The sequence below is a fragment of the Alosa alosa genome, chromosome 21 (genome assembly GCF_017589495.1).
Source record: "Alosa alosa isolate M-15738 ecotype Scorff River chromosome 21, AALO_Geno_1.1, whole genome shotgun sequence".
NCBI lineage: Eukaryota > Metazoa > Chordata > Actinopteri > Clupeiformes > Clupeidae > Alosa > Alosa alosa.
In genome coordinates, this window is record NC_063209.1 from 13,965,819 (window position 1) to 13,988,611 (window position 22,793).

At 41.1% G+C, this 22,793-nt stretch overlaps 2 protein-coding genes across 3 annotated transcripts in view; both read right to left on the reverse strand.

Moving 5' to 3' along the window:
- Positions 1 to 4,990: 4,990 nt before the first annotated feature.
- On the reverse strand, positions 4,991 to 13,665 carry LOC125286652. 2 transcript variants are annotated; one of them, XM_048231869.1, is made up of 16 exons: positions 13,624 to 13,665; positions 13,470 to 13,517; positions 13,074 to 13,382; positions 11,974 to 12,294; positions 10,057 to 10,170; positions 9,921 to 9,939; positions 9,002 to 9,090; positions 7,836 to 7,854; positions 7,654 to 7,703; positions 6,900 to 6,918; positions 6,730 to 6,779; positions 6,598 to 6,637; positions 6,438 to 6,475; positions 6,176 to 6,207; positions 5,657 to 5,687; positions 4,991 to 5,553 (listed from the first exon to the last, which is right to left on the reverse strand). In XM_048231869.1, the coding sequence occupies exons 1-16, from the start codon at positions 13,646 to 13,648 to the stop codon at positions 5,471 to 5,473; spliced, it is 1,287 nt and encodes a 428-aa protein (XP_048087826.1). In that variant the 5' UTR covers positions 13,649 to 13,665; the 3' UTR covers positions 4,991 to 5,470. The 2 variants fall into 2 exon arrangements, with proteins under 2 accessions (XP_048087826.1, XP_048087827.1); XM_048231870.1 differs by lacking the exon at positions 5,657 to 5,687 and having other exon boundaries at positions 5,446 to 5,553.
- A 696-nt stretch (positions 13,666 to 14,361) lies between these two features.
- Positions 14,362 to 22,793, reverse strand: part of LOC125286922 (neuronal acetylcholine receptor subunit alpha-3-like) — a 16,472-nt gene continuing 8,040 nt past the window's right edge. The window contains 4 exon segments of the mRNA XM_048232256.1: positions 14,362 to 15,289; positions 16,139 to 17,161; positions 17,163 to 17,457; positions 18,540 to 18,649. Coding sequence (XP_048088213.1) covers positions 15,152 to 15,289; positions 16,139 to 17,161; positions 17,163 to 17,457; positions 18,540 to 18,649 — 1,566 coding nt within the window. The 3' untranslated portion in view covers positions 14,362 to 15,151.

Sequence of the window (22,793 nt, forward strand, 5' to 3'; positions counted from 1 at the left end):
AAATGATTTACTTCATGGTTTCAAGTGTACTCATATGTATGGCAATGGATGGAAATCCAAAGAAAAATATACTTGATAGCTAGCGTCATTGTTATTTGCCAGAGGCAATATACTGTATTTTACTGTCCTTTGTCAACATCTAACTTCAATGCATACTAATACAACAACACATTTAAAACTGTAACAAAGAAAGTGAAGGTATGTGTGACTAATATATAACTGGATTTGCACATGCCCGTAATGTCTTTGGCCTTAGAATGTCATGGGGGCGTATGAAAACATCTCCTCTGTTTCTGTGTGTGTGTGTGTGTGTGAGTGCGTGTGTATTTGTGTTTGTGTGTATATAAACACGTGAAGGCATGCACGGCCACATCTCCCCTTTAGGAGCATGATCAAATTATCAAGTGTGGTCACATATACACTGTGTGGCTAAGTTTGAGCTCTAAATATATCAAAAGAAATAAGTGTGTGTGTGTGTGTGCACGTGTGCGTATGCGTGTGTGTGAAATGTGCTTTGTGAGTGTGTGATCACCACAAAGGCACACACTATAAGGGTGTAGTGAGCAAAATCATTTTTTTCCCTTCTTCTTTTGTCGAACCAGCCTCTAACAGAAAACCGCACTATGTTTTTGCAGGAACAGAAAATGGGGTTATGAGTAACTAGCCTCAGAGTAAGGAACTGGCCCCAGGGAAGCAGGCTGATTAAAACAGGCTGGCTTTTGAAGCAACAGACCTTTACAGGGGAGGCACATAACTGAAGTGTTCCATTTGCGTTGCGTCTGATGCAACAATTTGCTTCCACTACTGTATGTGTGGCCCTTTGTGTGGGCCAGGGGAGCTATCTTGGTCCTGTGCTCTTTTATGCTTCCGTTAGAAAACATCATAAGTCAGCATACAGTAATGTAAACTTCCACAGCTATGCAGATGATACCCAATTATATATTGGAGCCAACTAACTCAGATGGGCTTTGCTCCCTTATCACATGCTTAACCTCCATTAATCAGTGGATGAGCAACAATTTTTTAAAGCTACTGTAAATGATGACAAAACAGAAGTGATTTTGGTTGGACCAAAATCAAAGCGAGACACCATTCTTAGTAATCTTGGGAAACTGGCACACCAGGTCAAACCAAAAGTAACAAGCCTAGGTGTCATCTTAGAGTTAAGCTTTAAGCATATCAGTAAAGTTACTCAGGCAGCTTATTTCCACCTGAGAAAACATTGCCAAAGTGGGGCCCTTTTTAACTCAACAAGATGCAGAAAAACTAATTTACTAATTTACTTTTCTCCCAAAAAAACATATAAAGAAATTGGAACCCATACTGAACTCTACTGCTAGACTTTTAACTAAGACCAAGAAGAGAGAGCACATCACCCCTGTGTCAGCTGAACTGAGGTATATTTCCAACTGCTTTTAAAACCGCTGTTGTGAAACCTTTACTTAAAAAGTCAAATCTTGACCATACCAATCTGAGCAACTACAGGCCTATATCAAATCTACCGTTTCTGAGCAAAGTACTTGAACAAGTTGTTTGTAATCAGTTAAATACCTTCCTCAACGAAAACAGTATCCTTGAAAAATTCCAATCAGGTTTTAGATCAAATCACAGCACAGAAACGGCTCTAGTAAAATAGTCAATGATCTCAGACTGGCTACTGACTCAAACAAAGTCTCAATCCTTATTCTTCTGGATTTGAGTGCGGCATTTGACACCATTGATCATAGCATCCTAATTCACCGCCTTCTTAGAAGTGGGTGGGTCTCTGATAATGCTCTAAACTGGTTTCAAACCTACATTACTGGTAGAGATTTTTATATCAGTCTAGGAGATCATGTATCTGAAAAAAACATGACTTGCCTTTTGGGTGTGGCCCAGGGGGAGCTGCCTTGGTCCCCGCTATTTTCCCTATATATGCTTCCGTTGGGAAACATCCATAAGTCAGCATAATGTAAACTTCCACAGCTATGCAGATGATACCCAATTGTATATTTCTGTGGAGCCAACTAACTCAGATGGGCTTTGCTCCCTTATCACATGCTTAACCTCCATTAATCAGTGGATGAGCAAACATTTTTTAAAACTAAAATGATGACAAAACAGAGGTGATTTTGGTTGGACCAAAATTAAAGCGAGATATTGTTCTTAGTAATCTTGGGAAACTGGCACCAGGTCAAACCAAAAGTAACAAGCCTAGGTGTCATCTTAGATGTTAAGCTTTAAGCATATCAGTAAAGTTACTCAGGCAGCTTATTTCCACCTGAGAAACATTGCCAAAGTGGGGCCCTTTTTAACTCAACAAGATGCAGAAAAACTAATCCATTCCTTTATCACTAGTAGGTTAGACTACTGCATTGCACTATTTACTTTTCTCCCAAAAAAACATATAAAGAAATTGGAACCCATACTGAACTCTACTGCTAGACTTTTAACTAAGACCAAGAAGAGAGAGCACATCACCCCCCTGTCAGCTGAACTGAGGTATATTTCCAACTGCTTTTAAAACCGCTGTTGTGAAACCTTTACTTAAAAAGTCAAATCTTGACCATACCAATCTGAGCAACTACAGGCCTATATCAAATCTACCGTTTCTGAGCAAAGTACTTGAACAAGTTGTTTGTAATCAGTTAAATACCTTCCTCAACGAAAACAGTATCCTTGAAAAATTCCAATCAGGTTTTAGATCAAATCACAGCACAGAAACGGCTCTAGTAAAAATAGTCAATGATCTCAGACTGGCTACTGACTCAAACAAAGTCTCAATCCTTATTCTTCTGGATTTGAGTCGGCATTTGACACCATTGATCATAGCATCCTAATTCACCGCCTTACGAAGTGGGTGGAGTCTCTCTGATAATGCTCTAAACTGGTTTCAAACCTACATTACTGGTAGAGATTTTTATATCAGTCTAGGAGATCATGTATCTGAAAAACATGACTTGCCTTTTGGTGTGGCCCAGGGAGCTGCCTTGGTCCCCTGCTATTTTCCTATATATGCTTCCATTGGGAAGCGTCATAAAGTTAGCATAATGTAAACTTCCACAGCTATGCAGATGATACCCAATTGTATATTTCTGTGGAGCCAACTAACCCAGATGGCCTTTGCTCCCTCACTGCATGCCTAACCTCCATTAATCAGTGGATGAGCAAACATTTTTTGAAACTAAATGATGACAAAACAGAGGTACTTTTGGTTGGACCAAAATTAAAGCGAGATATTGTCCTTAGTAATCTGGGGAACTTGGCGCACCAGGTCAAACCAAAAGTAACAAGCCTCGGTGTCATCTTAGATGCAGAGTTAAGTTTTAAGCCCCATATCAGTAAAGTTACTCAGACAGCCTATTTCCACTTGAGAAACATTGCCAAAGTGCAGCCCTTTTTAACTCAACAAGATGCAGAAAAACTAATTCACGCCTTTATCACTAGCAGGTTAGACTACTGCAATGCACTTTTCACTGGTCTTCCCAATGTCATGAGCATTCTCTCTCCCTGGTAACAACCTTAATTGATTCAATTCTCTGCCACTCTGCTCACTCTCTCTCTACTCTGCCTAACGAGCTCCACCTGGCTCCGCCCTGCTCTGCTCTTGTTACCTGGCCAGCTGCGCTGCATTTCCCACTCACCATCCTCACCTTGCCCCACTCTGCTCTAATTACTCTGCCAGCTGCACTGCATTTCTCCACTAACCCCTCCCAGTATATAAAGCCCTGTTTTTCAGCCAAGCCCTGTCAGATCGTCTTCAAACCTGGACCAGTAACCTGCCTGCCTGCCTGCCTGCCTGCCTGCCTGCCTGCCTGCCTGCCTGCCTGCCTGCCTGCCTGCCTGCCTGCCTGCCTGCCTGCCTGCCTGCCTGCCTGCCTGCCTGCCTGCCACCACCTGTCTGATGTCTGCCACCTGTCTGCCACCTGTCTGCCACCTGTCTGCCACCTGTCTGCCACCTGTCTGCCACCTGTCTGTCACCTGTCTGTCACCTGCCTGTCACCTGCCTGTCACCTGCCTGCCACCTGTGATTCGGATCCTTTCTTGACTGCCTCCCTGTTCTACTGCCCCGGTTATCCCGACCCGCCTTCTGGATCTTCTCGATTACTCTCAGATCTTCAGCCCCCCCGGTAACTCGAATCTGCCTTCTGTCTCACCACGTTTAGTGCCTAGCCCTGGTCTGTACTACTGCCTGCTGTTCACCTTGCTGTTGTGTGTGTGTGTGTGATTCCCCAGGCCTCCGACCACCAGATGAGCGAGCCCCGAAGCGTCACCACCCTCAGCCCGAGACGCCGCTCGATCACTGGGGACACACACACACACACTCCGCACCTTGGACTGGAGCTCCCCGGAGACTTGGAAAACCCCAGAGCCCCGAGAACCCCTGACACCCCTGGCACCTCTAGCACCCCTGGAACCGGAACCTCCAAGACCTCACGTTTCTCACTCCTCTTCCCCCCCTGAACCCTTCAATAAAAAGACTCTGAATTTGAACTTGCGCTCTTGGGTCGTCTTCTGTCCCTGACACCCAAAAAACATCTAAAGAAATTGGCACTCGTACAGAACTCTGCGGCTAGACTTTTAACTAAGACTAAGAAGAGAGAACACATCACCCCTGTGTTGGCTGAACTGCACTGGCTCCCTATTTCCTATAGAATTGATTTTAAGGTTATGTTAATTACTTACAAAGCTCTGGCATAGCACCTTCATATATCTCTGAGCTTTTAATATCTTATCACCCACAAAGGAAACTTAGATCATCCTCTTATGCAAATCTTTTTTATTTTCCACCCTGAACATGGGCAAAATGCCCCATTGACATCAATATGTTTTATATAGAGTTACCACAGTGCCACCTGTGGTTGTATAGAGTAACCTGTGGTAGCTCTATATAAAACATATGTTCAAGCATTGTTTTTGTTTTTATTGTTAAAAGGGTCTAAAAACAAAAACAATGCTTGAACGTTCTATTTGGGCCCCAATCTACTTCCTCTGCATTACGATAACATATGGAATGTTAAAAAGGAAGTCTTGTGGGGCCAACTATGATGCTGATAATGGAACTCTCTTGAAAGGGTCCATACAAGTGCAGGCCTGCATGTCACATGTCTCCATGGAAACCCCACATCTCTTAAGTTTGCGGTCCAGCAATCTCTGGACTTAGCCCAAAACCTCTACTGCATCAGCATTCAGGTATAAGACTCTAATTTGGATGATGGGTCAAGTGCAAAGTCTTGAGTCTAACTAAAGTGAATTTCGTAACAAGGCAAAACCAATTTGTTAATTTAACACCATGAGTGAGACTTTGCAAACTTTGATGATTCAGCTCAATACTCACAAGAACACATTCAAACTTTGCACGTTGTCTGCCATATAAATTGAGGCCACACATACATAATGTTGTTACATTACACACATTATTACAAAATATTACACTGAATTTCAAGAATACAAATTGTGCTAAAACGTATGGTGATACAGTTCCGTAGGTTTAGGTGGGCTTCTTTTGTCTCTTCGATGTTGCATATGTCGCACTTATTCGAGGTCTTACCAATGATTCTCTTGGGTCTGCGTCTGCAAGAAAGTTAACAAAACAAAACACATTTGCACACATGGGCCAGGGTGTTTGAGCTGTCTAACTTGCAGCTGAAGCAGAATTGGAAACAGAGTCACTCACTGATAGCTGCTATTATAGCCTCCTCCTGAGTCTGTTAATGTCACAAGGTGTGGAGACTATTAGAGACACGCATGAGAATGCGTGTGTGTGTGTGTGTGTGTGTGTGTGTGTGTGTGGTTATGTGCACTGGTTGCACACCCACACAACATCTACGAGCCCTTGAGCTGAAAAGATGTGCATATTATACTGTACAACTAGCAATGATATAAGTATAGCTTTTGATGTTTTGCTATTTTGATTATTGTTTTTACTAGAATCAGATATTCAACATTGTAGAACACATCACACTGTACTCTACTTTCTTACTATAAATGTAACTATGACAGTAACTATACTTTTGAACTCCCTCAACACAGAAACTCTCATAGCAGTGGGTTTACTGTAATTATTTACCATACTGAAATGATCAATTTGAATAATGTCAGACTGACAGATTGGATGGATGGATGGATAGGTGGATTGATTACTCAGTGAAAATGATAGATTGAAAATATAAAATAAAATAAAAAGTCCTCTTACGAGGTCGGGTATCTCCTGGTATGTGGCTATATCTATTTAGAAAAGAAAGAAGATATGTAGGTACACAGGCAGAAAAAGTCATGTAGTAATAGCCAAAGGTAGAGATTTGTTTAATGCCCTAGTGATATTAGTTGCAACCAATTCAGACAATGTGAAAGATTCATTTTCAAGTGATTTATTTCTATTAAGATTTACAGCATTACTGCATTATGGATTTTATGAACATGCATATTGGCAACATGCATTTTTGTGGTGGACTCACCCTGATAACTTTCATCGTCACTCCACTCATTGGAGCTTCTACAAAGAAAGTAAACATGAAGAACATCCATACAGTCAAACAGTAACACAAGCCTTTTCTTTTTCTTATAAAAAGAAAACAGGCAGAAAAAGAAGGAACAAAAGAGAAAATAAATCTTTACATGTCGTTTCCTTGATCTTGTTGTATGTTGTGTGACGTTGCTACAGGATGACAACATATTGGAATGAGAAAATAGACCAATAGCATGAGACTCTAAAGGGTGATGTCAGAACATGAGATGTGAGCAGCTTACCTGTATCAGTCCCGTCCACACCAGGCACTCCACTGGTTGTGTAAAATGTTCTGGAACATATTATAGATTATAAACATTACACAAAGTGTAAGGCAACAGCAATAAAAACACTTTGTATTGTATGCAGGTCATGTATTGCTGACAGACATGTGTTATGATGCATGACTTACTGCACAGGTATCTGTAGCCCTGTGAACACACACACACACACACACACACACACACAGGTTTCAGTGTTACAAAACACATTTAATGATGATGATGATGACACCAGCTAGATCTGCAGCAGTATTGGAAAAGAGGAACTGAGTTCCATGTTCCATATGTAGTACAGATACAAAGCTAACAAGCAGTTGGCATTTAACCAGAAATGCCAAAGATAAAGAAAAAGGCTGCAGACGTATAAGGTAGTCTTGCAGTAGTCTGACTCCATTAGCAGAAACATATAGTTTTTGGGGGAAGGGGCTCAGGTGAAAAAGGGCACTTCACATAAGTTAAATATTGTCTTACAAAAAAACAGGCCGGTAATACAGTTATCGAATTGTACAGGCTTTCTCCACACAAGATGGCGGTGATTGGAAGAAGAGCAAGCTGGACTGACTGACTGTTCAAACAGTCTTTTTTATACCCTCTCTTTACACTTACAAAGGTAAAAATACCTCTATTTGTCCACAGAGACAATCTCAATAGTAGCATAGACATGTAAGGATTTTTCTAGCCCAGTTAATGGCTTACAAGCCCCCTCCCAAAAAAAAAATAAAATAAAAATAAATAAATAAATAGAAAGTCCTATATGCAACATGCTATTCAGTTGTATATGCATATTCTTGTTGTGTGTCACATTGCTACAAGATAACAAAATATTGGAATGAGAAAATAGACCAATAGCATGAGACTCTAAAGGGTGATGTCAGAACAGCTTACCTGTATCAGTTCTATTCACACTAGGTTGTCCAGTTGTTGCGTAAAACGTTCTGGAACATTTTACAGATTATAAGCACAGTAACATTACACAAAGTCCAATAAAAGCCAACAACAATAAAAAACTTTGTATTCTATGCAGGTCATGTATTGCTGACAAACATGTGTTATCATGTGTGACTTACTGCATGGGGATCTGTAGCCCTGTGAACACAAGTCAAGTCTGGTCAGTTTATTTATATAGCACACACACACACACACGCACACACACACACGCACACAAATTCAATTCAAAAATTGACCCTGGGTTGTTATTAGATTGGAGTTTCCATTTCAACGAACCTACCAACTATTTGTGAAATTAGCTGTCTACCCCAGAGTGTCTGTGTGAGCAATAACCCAGTTTGACACTGTTAGGCTAGTTTAGCATAGTTCAGTGAGTTGTTCCAGCTAGTCTATTTTAACTATCGTCAATAGGTTAACTAACAGGAATATATAAGAATGTCATATGTTCATTTATTTATTTTAGCATTCCAGAAAAAAGTAGTCTGGGTTCTCCCATGCTGCCTTACGCACGAGATTTTATTCACGCTGATAGGCAGCCTGGACTCTATGGACTTCGTTTTCACCTCAACGAAGGAACCAATCACAGAACGGAGGGAGGGCAGCAAGACGATGACGACACACCAAAGCCGTTATGAGCTATGTACAGACACATTTGATAGACATTCGTAGCGCCCAATCAACGGCTCTGGGCATTCGTAAACCACGTTTCAAATACAATAAAATGAATGTCAAGTTCCCAGACCCCATCTCAATGAGATGAGGTCTGACGTTAGCCAGGCTAAGAAAAAAGGGCACATTCTCCCAAAAAGCCCTGTCTGTGTGTGCATGTGCCTGGTTAGCAACTTGTTAGCCGCTATATTCAACATCCTTGGGTGTGTTTGCATCTGTTTTGTCAGTAAAATGAGAGGCATGTTGCCAATACTTAATTCCAGTGCAGGTGGACCCAGGTGTAAACTGTATAAAGTGTCAAAAATATATTGTTGGGCCAATTTCGAATATTTACATATATTTAAAAAATATAGTATGACAAAATATATTTAAAATATATTTGTGTTGTGTATGGGCTTGTATGGGCATACTGAACAAAAATATACAGAAATGGGCATACAGAAATAAAATATATTTAAATATATTTGAAGTGTCAAAAATATATTGTTTGGGCCAATTTAGAATATTTACATATTACATACTTCAAAAATATATTGTGAAAATATATTTAAAATATATATATTTTGTGTATGGGGCTGATTTGTATGTCCTTGCTGACAGATGCCGTGATTCTTACCTGTGTTAGTAAAATCAAAATGATTTTGCGCTGTTGAGGTCTGTTCAGGTGTGTGAAAATGTGCACTTTCAGTTGTGACCTTTGGAGATCTTGGACATGAAACATTACAACATTAAATAAACTCCATGAACAACAGACAGACAGCACAAGAGCATTGTGTACAGTAGTGTGTTCCATTTAAAGCAACACCAAAGAGTTTTTTGTACGTTAAAATAATGTTTCCAAAATTGTTTCCGTGGTTCATCAACTCGTAACAGGGTGAACAGCACTTCTGCATTCGCTTCGCGGCCCTATGTAAGTTTGCCAGATCGGGTAGCGGGTTTGTAGTTCGATGGAATGAGACATAAGAAACAACAAATTTGACTTGCATGATGTCGCAATACATTGTACTTTCATAAAATCATGCAACATATTCTACCTTGTCTGTAGACATCGTTATTTGCAAAGCTGTTGCTGGATAAACAAATAGCGTGCGTGCGACAGAGGAAAAGTTCTTTGGTGTTTCTTTAAAGGATTTATTAAGAGAAGACTTTAAAAAGAAAAGCAGCATGAGCGCACGCAAAATGCACAACCAAGAAAAAAAGACAAGGGAAAAGATGGATAAATATGGAGTCCCAAAGGGGACATGTGCAAAAAAGGTTTCTTGTGGCTTCTGGTGTTCACCAGAACGTTTTACGTGTACACCAGATACGTTCTGGGTTCCACTAGAAACTTGAAACATTCTGATGCCATAATCATGATTTTGGCCCATGTCCCTTGGTAGATAAAAGAAGAGGAAACAGACTACATGATTCTGGTGACTGAGGAACAAAAATAACAGAAACCACCAAGATATTAGCTAACCGTAGGCAGATGCTAATACAAAAAGCAAGAAGTGAAATAAATATATAATGCACCATATGATTATACAGTGTCTTACCTCATCTGCTTGTGTATCCCTGTGAACATGTAAGTTCAGACATAATTAAGGTGATACGGATCAAACATGTCTTCAAATGATGCGAGTGAACAATGCTGATGATTGCTGACACACTAGGAACTGCGTTTAGACGTACCGTTCCTCCAGAGCAGTAAAACCAGGAGGACGAGCAGGACGAGGGAGGGCAGCAGGTACAGGGGGGCCATTGCAGCTCCGCTGGACGCACATTCATCCAACTCATCCAGTTCTCCTGTCGGTTTCAGCTGCAGTCAGCATTTCTAGATCAAACCAATATTTGCTATCTTTTTCTTCCATGAATACTGGAAGTAAATATTTGGAGTGTAACAAGGTGGGGGTGTGCATAGCAAAATACAAAACTTGCACTGCAAAAACATGATATCTAACCAAGTGTTAATCTTATTATATTAATCTTATTAGAGTGCATGCAAATGCAATCTACTGTTATCCGATTTCTTCTTCTTATTCTTCTTCTAACGCTTTTTCCGCGTTTAATGCTGCTTCAACCGTTTAATGTAGAAACTTCATTCAAACTGCGTTACGTAGGTCTTACTTAGGACAGGTGTGGAATGTATTTTTCATATTTGTAACTTTTATACTTTTTGAACTATTAATTAAAAACTATTAAAAATTTCCTCATTTCCAACATTGGCGATTGTGGCATCACAATAGGGCACTTGGAATCCTATGCCAAGTGTTCCAGCCAGGGCCATATGGTTCCGGCCACCTCCAGCAACTGTCTCAGGCTTTAAGCATACAATATGGCTCTCTTAAGACTACAGATCCTGTTTCCTCTGCCCACAACTGTTTCAAAATAAAAGTCTCCACTACAATAATTCCCTATTAAATAACCTAACCATTTTCACTATCCAACTATTTAACTGTTCAGCCATTCCAACTGTCAGTCGTCATCAACTACAACTCCGTAACTGTTTCCTCTGTCCTCAACTTCAACTTCAAAATAAGTCCTCAATACAATAATTCGCTATAAAATAATTTAACTATTTAAACTACTCAACTATTTAACTGTTCGGCCATTCCAACTGTCAGTTGTCATCAACTATGACTCCCCGCCAGCTTTTTTCTCTATCTGACCATCTTTTTACCTAGATTATATTTTAGACAATATTCAACAATATTTCATTCAGCAGCCATTTTTGCATTTTCATGCACTCACCCTGGAATTACATTCTCTAGTTTTATAATCTTATAATTTTGACTTATAAGAGGACTTTGACTTATTTTAAGGAGTCTTATCAAGACAAATTTACTTAACACACTGGCAGACAAATTTGCTTGTTTTTAGGTCAAACTTTACTTAAATTATGTCAAATGATTTCACCCGCTGGGTAGCCTAAGTCTCTGAACTCCTATACAGAAAACAATACAAACTATTTTTTTTTATCTTGATATAAGATTAATAATCTTAGATTTTATTAGATAAGCAGTTTTTGCAGTGTGGGCAATGTAGAACACTGCAAAAAGTGATATATTACCAAGTGTTATAATCTTATAAAATGCACAATCTGGTTAGTTTTGTTTTAGTATAAAGATACTTACTTTGAGCTTTCTTGTAAGATTATTTGACTTAAAATAAGTCAAAATCTTCTTAAAGACATACAAAACAAGCAAATTTACCTTATTATTTATGAAATGTACCTTAATTTAAGACGAGATTTAAGATTTACATTTTAAGATATATTTTCTTAATAATTCTATAATCTTACAAGAAAGCTCAAAGTAAGTATCCTTATACTAAAAACAATACTAGATTTTTAATCTTAATATAAGATTTAGTAAGATATCACTTTTTGCAGTGAAGGTGTGGAATAAGTTAAAAATGCACTATATTTTGTAATCTGAAATATTAAAATGTTTCATAGGTTAAATAGGCTAATATTAAATTGACATAATATAGTGGTCTATAAAATAGACTAAGATGAGTGAGATATACAAAATAAAAAAAAACCTGCATGTTCCACACAACCTATTGCTCTTGTTCGAACTATGGTGTTTATGTTTGTAAAATTCTCACCATTCTCAACCTGCAGAGGCACTGAATTCTTTCCACACGTGTCCAACTTTCTTGCAGCCATAGGTTGGTCAGACACCAAACAGCCATAGCTACCTGTGTCGCCAATCTGCACTCTTTTTAGAAGGAAACTGGCCTGTTTCTTCTGAGAATCCCACAGTTCAACATCAATGATTGTTTCATTCCTACATAGGAATGCCATGAGAATGACAGAGGCTGGGGCATTTTCTGACCTGCAACCAAAAAGCACGTCTGTCCCTGATGTTACACTGTGGGACTGGGATGTGAACTGATTCACATCTATCCATGCTGGGAATACTTTATCTACACAAAGAGAGACACATGAAAATTAATCAGTATTCTCACTGTTACAGCTTGTGCACCACTGAAACATTTTGTTCTCTGTATACATTTATGTATAAAAACATAGCTATAACATATGTATATGTATGAATGATCATGAATTCATGCATGAATTATTTCATGATTTATGCATTACTTCATTCCTTTATATCTTATGAATCATCAGGAATTGACATGAGTCTCTCATTCATGACCTCATGCAAGAACAACACATCAACTAAAGCATTAGGCATGGTGGGCACATCATTATGAATTATGATTTCTTAAGCATGATCATCATGATTACATAAATTTAAGGTTCATGTTTGTGGCCCCTCAACTAAAGTGTGAACAAAATGGCATGTGTTTAGAGAACTGCACAAGTTGTGTTCAAATAAGAATTTGAGCAGTGATGACATTTTTGGCAAAAAAAGAAATCATCATGATCATTCTTAATAAATCATAAATAATAATGATGTGCCCACCATACTTAATGCTTTAGTTGATGTGTTGTTCATGAATGACGTCACAAATGACAGACTATGAACTCATATAAAGTCCTGATGATTCATAAGATATAACGAAATTAAGTAATACATAAGTCATGAATTAATTCATGCATAAATTCATGATAATTCATGTACCCTTACTGTAAAGTGTATCCATTTATAATTATATAGATGGTTACACTATATAAACTTATATATTTGTATTTTTTTAAGCGTGTGATTGATTGTTATCAATGTGATGAGAGCTCTTACCTGTCACTTGGAGGGAGATGACATTTTCTCCCTTTCCTTTCACCTCTGTGGGGTGTCGTGTTCTGGAGAACACACAGCTGTAGTTTCCAGTGTGGTCTTTTTGGACATTTCTTATAGTGATTTCAGAGTCCACTTTTTTGGTTTCCATCATTTTTATACCAACTCCGTTCTTGCAGAGGTAAACAAAGATGTGTTCATCTTTCTTTAATCCAAATGTGCTGCACTTCACTTCAAAATCTTCCCCAACTCTAAGTTCACTAGTCAAAGGTCCATAAATGCGTGCAGGGTGAACAGTGTCTCCATCTGCAACTATTACAAAATTATATTTAAATAATGTATCTATATGCTTCTAACATTTTAGAAATGTTCTTTTGTTTTGTAATAATCATTACACACCTGTACCCTGCGACACTGTTGGATGCTCCTCAGTCACAGTAACTGCAACTGTAGGAAACGAATTAAAGCAAATATGTACAATTACTTTCTTGTGATAAAAGGGCACTTACTAATACTTTTTATCAATAGAAATAATACATGAGTATTTACTTACCAAGAATAAATAGTGAGATAAACATGGCAGAGCGTGTGAGAACCAAACCTCAAGCCTGTACACCAGTAGTGACTCAGACTAAATTAAGAACAGGCAGGCCCGAAATGGCGCACATGAGGAAATGGGTCTCTGCCGCTCAACGTCTTCAGAGGTGAGAATTGTTTTTTTAACAGCATTTCCTGCTTTTGCTAGGTCTCACATCCTTTTGTCGTCCTCAGTGATATGAACACAGTGACACCTGAGTAAGGTTTCAGTCCATTGCAGTGGCTATGACTAAACAAAACGTGGAGAAATCCTATTTCACACTTTCTCTTATAACAGTTTCATATTGTCTGCAGATATAGGTCAATTTCACAATCATGTAAAGCTGTACACAGCAAATAGACACAGTTTCAGTTCAGTATTTCTGTAAATAAGCCATTGTTAAATTTTATTTAACTTTTTAATTTAGATTTTAGTAAAAAAATACTTTCTCTTTGGTCCTTTGGTCCTGAAATCAGCAGAAAGCTGAATGAGATGTGGAAATAAAAAAAAATAACATAATATATTAACATAAGCTGCTTTCACCTTCGCTATGATTAAATGTGATTATCCAAAGGAATGTACAATATTGAGTACAGTTTGCATTATCTTGTAAGCTCCTAATAATCAAATAGCTGACTTCTGCGCCTTGTTCCACCAATGACTTGCACTTACTAGGAACCCCACATTTCAGTAGTGAATTGATGACAATCATTATTACAGTAAAACAAAAACCTTTATTAGTGTAATTTATATTACAAGTACAACTTTTCACAGCTTTGTGAGATACAGCATTTAGCTGAGGGTAACTTTGTGATGTTCACTTCTTGTGAATTTGTTGTTTGTATTCGTTTATACTGGTTCAAGGCCACCTGCATGTGAAATGCAGTTTATAAGAGCCACTACATCCATAAATTCTTAAAAACATCATACTTTTGATGATCTTCAATGTTGCATGTACCCTTTACAAATGATTATTTCAATGGACAGAAAAGTTCACAATGGCTTACCACACATAAATGCAATCATACAGACAGATAAAAATGTAGACACAAATATTAGCTGTACCATGAATAGAGGACAGTGTGCAGTGCACTTTTAGCTCTAAGCCTCCATCTACCTCTTCCGTTGGCAGCAGTTTGATGGAGGCACTCCTGTTTCATGAATCTTTGCAGCTTTACAAAGCAGAGTGACTAAGAAGAAAAAAAAGGCAACAGGTAGTCCAGCCCTATGAGGTTTTCAAAACCTCCTCTGCTATGTGACTGCATTTATACTTTCAAATGCAGTCTTACTCCTTCAGTCCATCGCACTTGCTGTTGCTGTAAGACACCACTGAGACTCAACCAGGCCTGTTAAGTAAAGTAAGTAAAAACCCAACTGATTCTGGATCAGTGCGGTGACGAGGTTGGCCTGTGCTCCGTAAAGCAGTGCAAGCGTATGGCTTTGGCTCGGATGTAGAGAGAGAGAGAGAGAGAGAAAGCATCAGGTCTGGTCTGGTGTGATCTGGTCAGGGTGGTCCAATGTCATCCCCAAGGAGCAGGGGCTGGAGGAAGAGACCTGCCGTTCCCAGAATGCACACCAGGATGAACACCCACAGGAATATCCTGTCAATCACCATGGCAACGTACTTCCAGTCGTCCTGAACCTGTGGCAGATAGAGAGAGATAGAGAGAGAGAGAGAATAAGACAGACAGAAGAAAAGAGAGAAAGTAGAAGAAAGAGGGAGAGGTAGAATAAGAGGCAGGGAGAATTTGAGAGATGGAGAGAGAGAGAAAGAGAGGATGGCAAAGAAAAAAGAAAAATGGAAAGAGAATGGGAGAGAGAGGGTGAGAACACAAGGGACAGAAAATCCTTAGTGAGATGCTGTGTGAAAAGGCAACCTTGGATAGAGAATAACACAGTTATGACTCAGTGTGTGCCATTCACTATGTATGAATTTGACACCAATTCACAGCCGGAAAACAGTCATCCCACACATCCAACACAACAACACCACATCCCACACATCCAACAAAACAACATCCCAACACAACAACACCACACCCAACACCCCATTCAACACATCCCACACAACGACATCACATCCAACACCACACCCAACACATCCCACACAATGACACCACATCCAACACATCCCACACAACGACACTACATCCAACACATCCCTCACAACGACACCACTTCCAACACATCCCATACAACGACACCACATCCAACACATCCCACCCAACGACACCACATCCAACACCACATCCCACACAATGACACCACATCCAACACCACATCCCACACAATGACACCACATCCAACACCACATCCAACACATCCCACACAATGACTGTTCATCCAACACCACATCCAACACATCCCACACAATGGCACCACATCCAACACCACATCCTACACATCCCACACAATGACTGTTCATCCAACACCACATCCAACACATCCCACACAATGACAGCACACGTTTTGTCCGTCCATCTCCACGCACCTCCTTGGCCTCGTTCTGAAGCCTCATGTTCTCGGCGATATACTTCACACTCTCAATGGCCTCCCTGACCTCGGGCGAGAGGGTTGACAGGGTCAGAACCCCGACATCCAGCGACTCTGAACTCGAGCAGGGGCTTCCTGCCACCGCCGCCCTGGCCCCAACGCCCAAACCGAGGCCTCCGCTGACCGTACCCAGGCTGCCCTGGCCCACTCCTCCGGCGGCGCCCCCTCTTCCATTGGCTGGCAGATTACTGGATCTCTGTTGCCAGCAGCAACTGCAGCCGCAGCGTCCCTCGCGGCACAGGAGCGTGGCGGAGTCGGCGTTGAGGGAGAGGCTGCCTCCGCCGGGCCCATGCAGCGTGGACAGCTCCGTGTTCAGGAAGAGGCGTTGCCGTGGGGGCAGGCTGGCCGGCAGGGTCATCTGCTTCAGCTGCTGCTGCTGTTGTTGTTGTTGTTGTTGTTGTTGTTGATGCTGGAGAAAGGAGGGATTGAGGGTGGAGGAGGCGGCGGAGGAGGAGGCGGATGAGGAGTGCAGGGTGCAAGGGTAAGGTGGGGGCGGGAGAGGGGCGGGCGGCAGGAAGTGACCTTGCTGGCTGCTGAAGCGCTGCGGGTTGCGCTCTGGCCGGGTCATGAACATGACGCGCGGCAGCACGCCCAGGAAGACGCCGCGCACCCACTGCGGCATGGTGTGCGTCTTGGGCGTGCGGTAGTGAACGTTGAGCACGAAGACGGTGATGACGATGGAGAGCGTGACGAAGATCATGGTGAAGAGCAGGTACTCGCCGATGAGCGGGATGACTAGTGACGTGGACGGGATGGTCTCGGTGATGACCAGCAGGAAGACGGTTAGCGAGAGAAGCACGGAGATGCAGAGCGTGACCTTCTCGCCGCAGTCGGACGGCAGGTAGAAGACCAGCACGGTGAGGAAGGAGATGAGAAGGCACGGGATGATCATGTTGATGGTATAGAAGAGCGGCAGCCGACGGATGTACAGCGAGTACGTGATGTCCGTGTAGATCTCCTTCGCAGCAGTTGTACTTGATGTCGTGCTTGTAGCCCGGCGCGTCGATGATCACCCACTCGCCGCTCTCCCAAAAGTCCCGCAGGTTAATTGTTGTGCCGATCAGGACCAGGTCGATCTTTGCTTTGTCGTAGGTCCACGAGCCGAACTTCATGGTGCAGTTCTGGTAGTCGAAGGGGAAGTAGGTGACGTCGATCTTGCATGAGCTCTTGAAAATGGCAGGAGGGATCCAGGTGACCTCTCCGTTGTAGCGCAGCAGAGCTTTGGTTTTGTCATCCACCTGGAAGTCCCCAACAGCACTATAAGTAACAGGAAGAGAAAATAAACACAGTCTCATGTAAACAATGAATACAGTGGAATGGCCTGCATTAACAAATTAACAACATTTTTCAAATTAATAAGGTTTAATTACTACCACATGCAGGCAAATTAATGTTATTAAAGGGAGTTAGTGTTTTAAAAATGTTTAACATCTGCAAACGTTTATGTGAAGACCTTTGAATATTCATTCTGAAATGTGTAATGTGCAATTCCATTCCTGCCTGTTTGTCTCCCAGACACAGGGAGGACCAGGTGCAGAGAGGAATGTGAATAGAGAGATGCCCATAGCAGTTAGACTGATTGTATTCAAATCCATTTTCAGCACAATCAACATGGCCAATGAATAGAATAATAGACTGCAGCACAATTTCACATACTGTTTGATTTGCACTGTTAAACACTGGCTGCATTTCCATCACAGAACGATTTCCACCAAAGTGGGCCCATCATAAACAATGCGAACATGTGTAAACACACGTGCATTTGCACATGAATGCACACACCCACCCAACCACACAAACACACACACACACACACACACAATTAAGTTAGGCTTTTACAGCCCCTGTGAGACCCACCATCCCAACTGTGGCTGCCAAGATTTATTAAGTCTTACAGGGAGGCACACCGAGCACGTAACTGAAGCGATCTGTCTGCATAGCGCCTGCTGCAACAATTAGCTTCCACTATAATCAATGGAACTGGCTACACTAGACGGGATAGTGGCATGTACAATAAAACAAATTAGACCAGTCTTTTAAAACTATGTCTACACTAACGTGTACAGAGCACTTCAGTTGCGGACCTGGTATAGTTTCCCTGCTAGTGTGATAAATAAGTATGCATGAATGTCAAATAAGTATGCTTAATGTGATGCTGATGTGCATGACTAAGTGCATTGAGGTTTTGTCATCATGTCATGTGCTCCAGGTTCAGCCCTCATTCAAGATGCAGATAGACTGTGAATAGAAGCTTTTTCTCAGTCTCCCAGTACAGTCTCTGACGAAATTAGTCCAGCTTTCCAGAGGGGCTGGCCCTGTGGTCAGAGTAGTGAACTCACTTGTTGTACAGCACGATGTCTGGCTTCCAGATTCGGTTGGACGGCACCCGGATGAACTCAACACCGCCAAACTCTTTGGGGTTCCATTTCAGTTTGTAGTCCTTCCAGATCTGCAGTGAGACAGGATCGATGCTACAGTGAGTATCACAGTAATCTTGATAAGTTAGTTCAGTTAGGAATTGGCAAGATAGCAAAGATGATATTTTATTACTAACTTTTTAAAAACAATTGTTAACAAAAGTACAAAGTTAATTGATGGTTATTACAACATCTTCCAAAGGACTGCAGTTGAAAATTAGCCGGCTGGGTAACACTCAAGTTTCAAGTTTCAGACTGGCACATTTACAGATATGTTCATTAATGTGTGTTCTTATAAATAAATAAGCGAAATGAAATGTTCTTCTTTACTGCGTAGTTTTTAACATTTTATATCTATTTTCATTATTTTAGATTTAATGATTGTCTTTGTGCATTTTTTTATATATTTATTTGTGTATATTATTTTGTAATAGCTTTAAATCAATTCTTATATACATTTTTACTTTACCATTTTACATATTTATTAATTTTACTTAATTTGATTTGATTGTTATTATTTTTATTATTTTATCTTTCTTGTCTTTTTGTATCGGTGTGGTTTTGTATTGTTAAGCACCTACTGCACAAAAGGCACTATCTAAATACATTTTTGATTGATTGATTGATTGATTGATTGATTGAATGAATGATGTTCTGTATTACATATACTGTATGTACACATTTTCTCTCTCTCACACACACCTACAGTACTTCCTATCTGACTCGGTTTCTCTCAATTGAAGAATAGTTCTCTTTTTTGTATAAGCCGCACACACACACTTACACACACCCCTCTCAAACATACACCTGAGTTGTTTTTCCTTGGCATGCTGGGGAAAGGAGACTTTAAGTGACTGTGAGACGGACGGTACTGATCACATTTTCATTCAGCTGCCTCTCCCAGCTGTGCCCTCTCTGACCGCCTACACACACACACACACACACACACACAAACACACACACACACTAACACTCTCTCACACACACACACACATACACATACATACATTCACAGACTCTCTTTCACACATATCACACACACACACACACACACACACACACACACACACACACACACACTCTTCAGCATCCTTGAAGGCTGACAGTCCGGCTAGACTGTGTCATTGAAGAGGGGATAAGCCAGTGAAGAGAGCAGTGGGGACACAGTGTCCTCCAGGCATCCACCGCCAAGGACCGCTGCTCGCTTCAGGAGCCTGTCTACAGGGTGCGCGCTACGCCCCTCCTCTCCCCTCTCCCTCGCATTTTAATTCACACCCCTCCTTCATATCTTAAAAGCTCTCTCTCTCTCTCTCTCTCTCTCTCCCCCCCCCCCCTGCCTCTTCTGTTTTCATTTCTGTTCAAGTCTTGATTAAACCAAGTGCAGTGCTATTACCTCTCAGAGTGAGGACAAGCAAAAGGAAACCCTTCGAGTCTTATATCATTTTCATTTCACATCACACAGCACTTGGCCAGTCACATTACTACACATAACCGAATCCGACGGAGGGTTTATGCCCTGAAACAGCCACGCAGTGCCAGAGACAAATATTTGACCATCATTGTTTTAACGAACGTGTGGCCATTTAGGCTTCCACCGAGTCCATACTTTAATCTGAAGATGGGCCATCTGGTGGCGTTTTTATGGGAGCGTTTATGTGCAGGGCTGACCCTGGACCTGGACCTCTGTGATGGGGAGGGCGCAGTGGCCTGGTCCTGAGACGACCATAAAAAAAACCCAGCCGCATCACACACATAGCCCTGTAGGGACAAACCCCGCCCCCACACACACACACAAACACCGCCCCCCCCACACACACACAGCCCTGTAGTTTGAGACAATAGCCAAATGGCCCTGATGGGAAACCTACTGTTGACCAGATATATGTGTTATGGAAAACCAGCAGTTCTGTTGTCCTGTGATTAAAGAACAAAAAATGCCATGTCATCTCAAATCAAGGTTTGACTTGATTAGACATGTCCTGTCCCCCTTCTTCCTTGTGGGTTTGAGTTTATGGTTTTTCTATTCTTCTGTAAGGACAGATCAAATGATGCCATGCCATAGGTTTAGATTGCAAAACAAAAAGATTTGAGTATTAAACAGAACCTAGTCAAGTACTGCTGTTGTTGTGACTGAGATATGTGAATGTGTGTTTTATTTGTTTAATTCGTTGACACTACAAGTTTGACATGACTTGGTTAGGTTAAATATCTTTTTTTACAGTGTTATGGTTTTCATAATTTGTATAAAGGCATAACAAAAATGCTGTGTCATGAGTTTGAGTTGATGAAATGTGGTTAACCTGTCCCCCTATTTTATTGTCTAATGACAAACAAATATATACAGTGTCACTTTTGGTTGGTGTTGAGGATGATGTATAACTATTAATCTGTCTATCCCATCTCAACTGTCCATACACGCAATCAAGTGGAATTAGCACCGGATTTGCACTGTTTCAGACAGTACGGGTTGTCTAGAAGGAGAGGTGTCTGTCACCACTTCTTCCTCTTTTCCTTTCAAACATCAACCCAGCACTTGTTTTAACAGGCTGAAAAGATGCTGGAAATGTATTCAGATGCAAATGGAATCCAGAGCCTGTCAGGCGTTCATTACAGAAATGGCTCCTCTCTCAGTAATACTCGGTGCACAGTGGGGAACTGGTCTGTTATGGCTACGGCTACATCAAACCCTCTATGTGCAGATGGTAATTTTCTCAGCATGACGATCCATTTGATTCTCTACAAATAAACACTTTCCTTACCCCGGGTGGCTCGTCAATCTGTATAGCATATGTGACGTCAACCATGAGTAACTGGTTTACAGTGTTACGGCCCAGGCCGCTGTGTCCTAAATCCGCCCATTGGCACTGACGTGCCTGGGTGCTTGTTTCCCCTGTGTGCCCAGGTGTGCCTGATTGGGAGTGATATTTAAGATCGGCTCAGTCTGCACTCCGGGGCGGTTCTCCTCCTCCCGGCTTAGCATTCATTTTGTTGCGTTACCTTCTTCTCTGTACTGACTTACACTTCACTTTTGCGTAACTAACACTACACTGTTTTGCACCTCATCCTTATCGTTATTCCGAAATATTAGTTTATGTTTAACTTTCTTTAATAAATTCATTTATTATTATTTCAACACTGCGTTGGTCTCCCCTGAATGTACATACTCCGAGCCAGTGTGTTACAACAGTTCACCCCTTCTCATTAGTGCAAGTGTATATACCCTGCTGAAAAAAACAGTTTATGCTGTTAGCTGGTTTTAGCTGGTTCTTCCAGCTCTTGCTGGTGTAGCTGGTTGGGCCACCAGGTTGTCATGCAGGCGTGACCATCTGAGGAAGCTGGTCATGCTGGTGTGACCAGCCTATTATGTGGGATACAGCTGGTGTAAGATGGTCATGCTGGTGACCAGCCTGCCAAGCTTGACATTGTTGGTGTAAGATTGTCATGCTGGTTTGCTAGAATGACCAAAATAAGCTGGCATGGTCAGTTAAACCAGCAATGTAAGACCAGCAACACCAGCTAAAATAACCAGCTTGAGGTGGTACTACAAGCAAAATCAGCTGAATTACCATTGTACGCTGCGTAAACCAGCTGAAGGTCTAGCTGGTCAACCATCATAGGGTGGTCAAACAAGCTGGTCAACCAGTAAACCACCTTAAGCTGGTCTGGTCTGGCTGGCTGTTTTTTTTCAGCAGGGCAGTTTGTAAGTGTATGGCCCTTTCACAATGGTCAATGCAGGGTCTTTACTAGTTTCTTTTTAGAGTTATTTTATGATCAAGCAGTGCCTCTTTCATGGCATCGTTCTGCAACCACACAGTCTTCCTTGCAGCACCTACAAACCAACACCATTACACTAAAAGCAAGAAATTACTTACGTAAAAGTAGTGTGTTTGTGAGTAGTACATTTTCATTTAAGGCATGGTGTAATACATATCAGTATCTGCTGCCAGACTGCAATATTACTCTACCAAACTAGAGCTAATGTCAAACTGAATGTTAAAAAGATTCCTGAGTTCTGAAAGATTATATCTTTATTAGAAAGGTTATTTGTAAGCCTCCACAGGTGACTTAGCTTAGATTTTAGCTTTGCTCATTTTCAGGTTTCAAGGTTCCATATATTCTACAATTTCTTCAACTAAAAACACAACTGCATTCACTGAAGAAGCCACTGCAATGGGT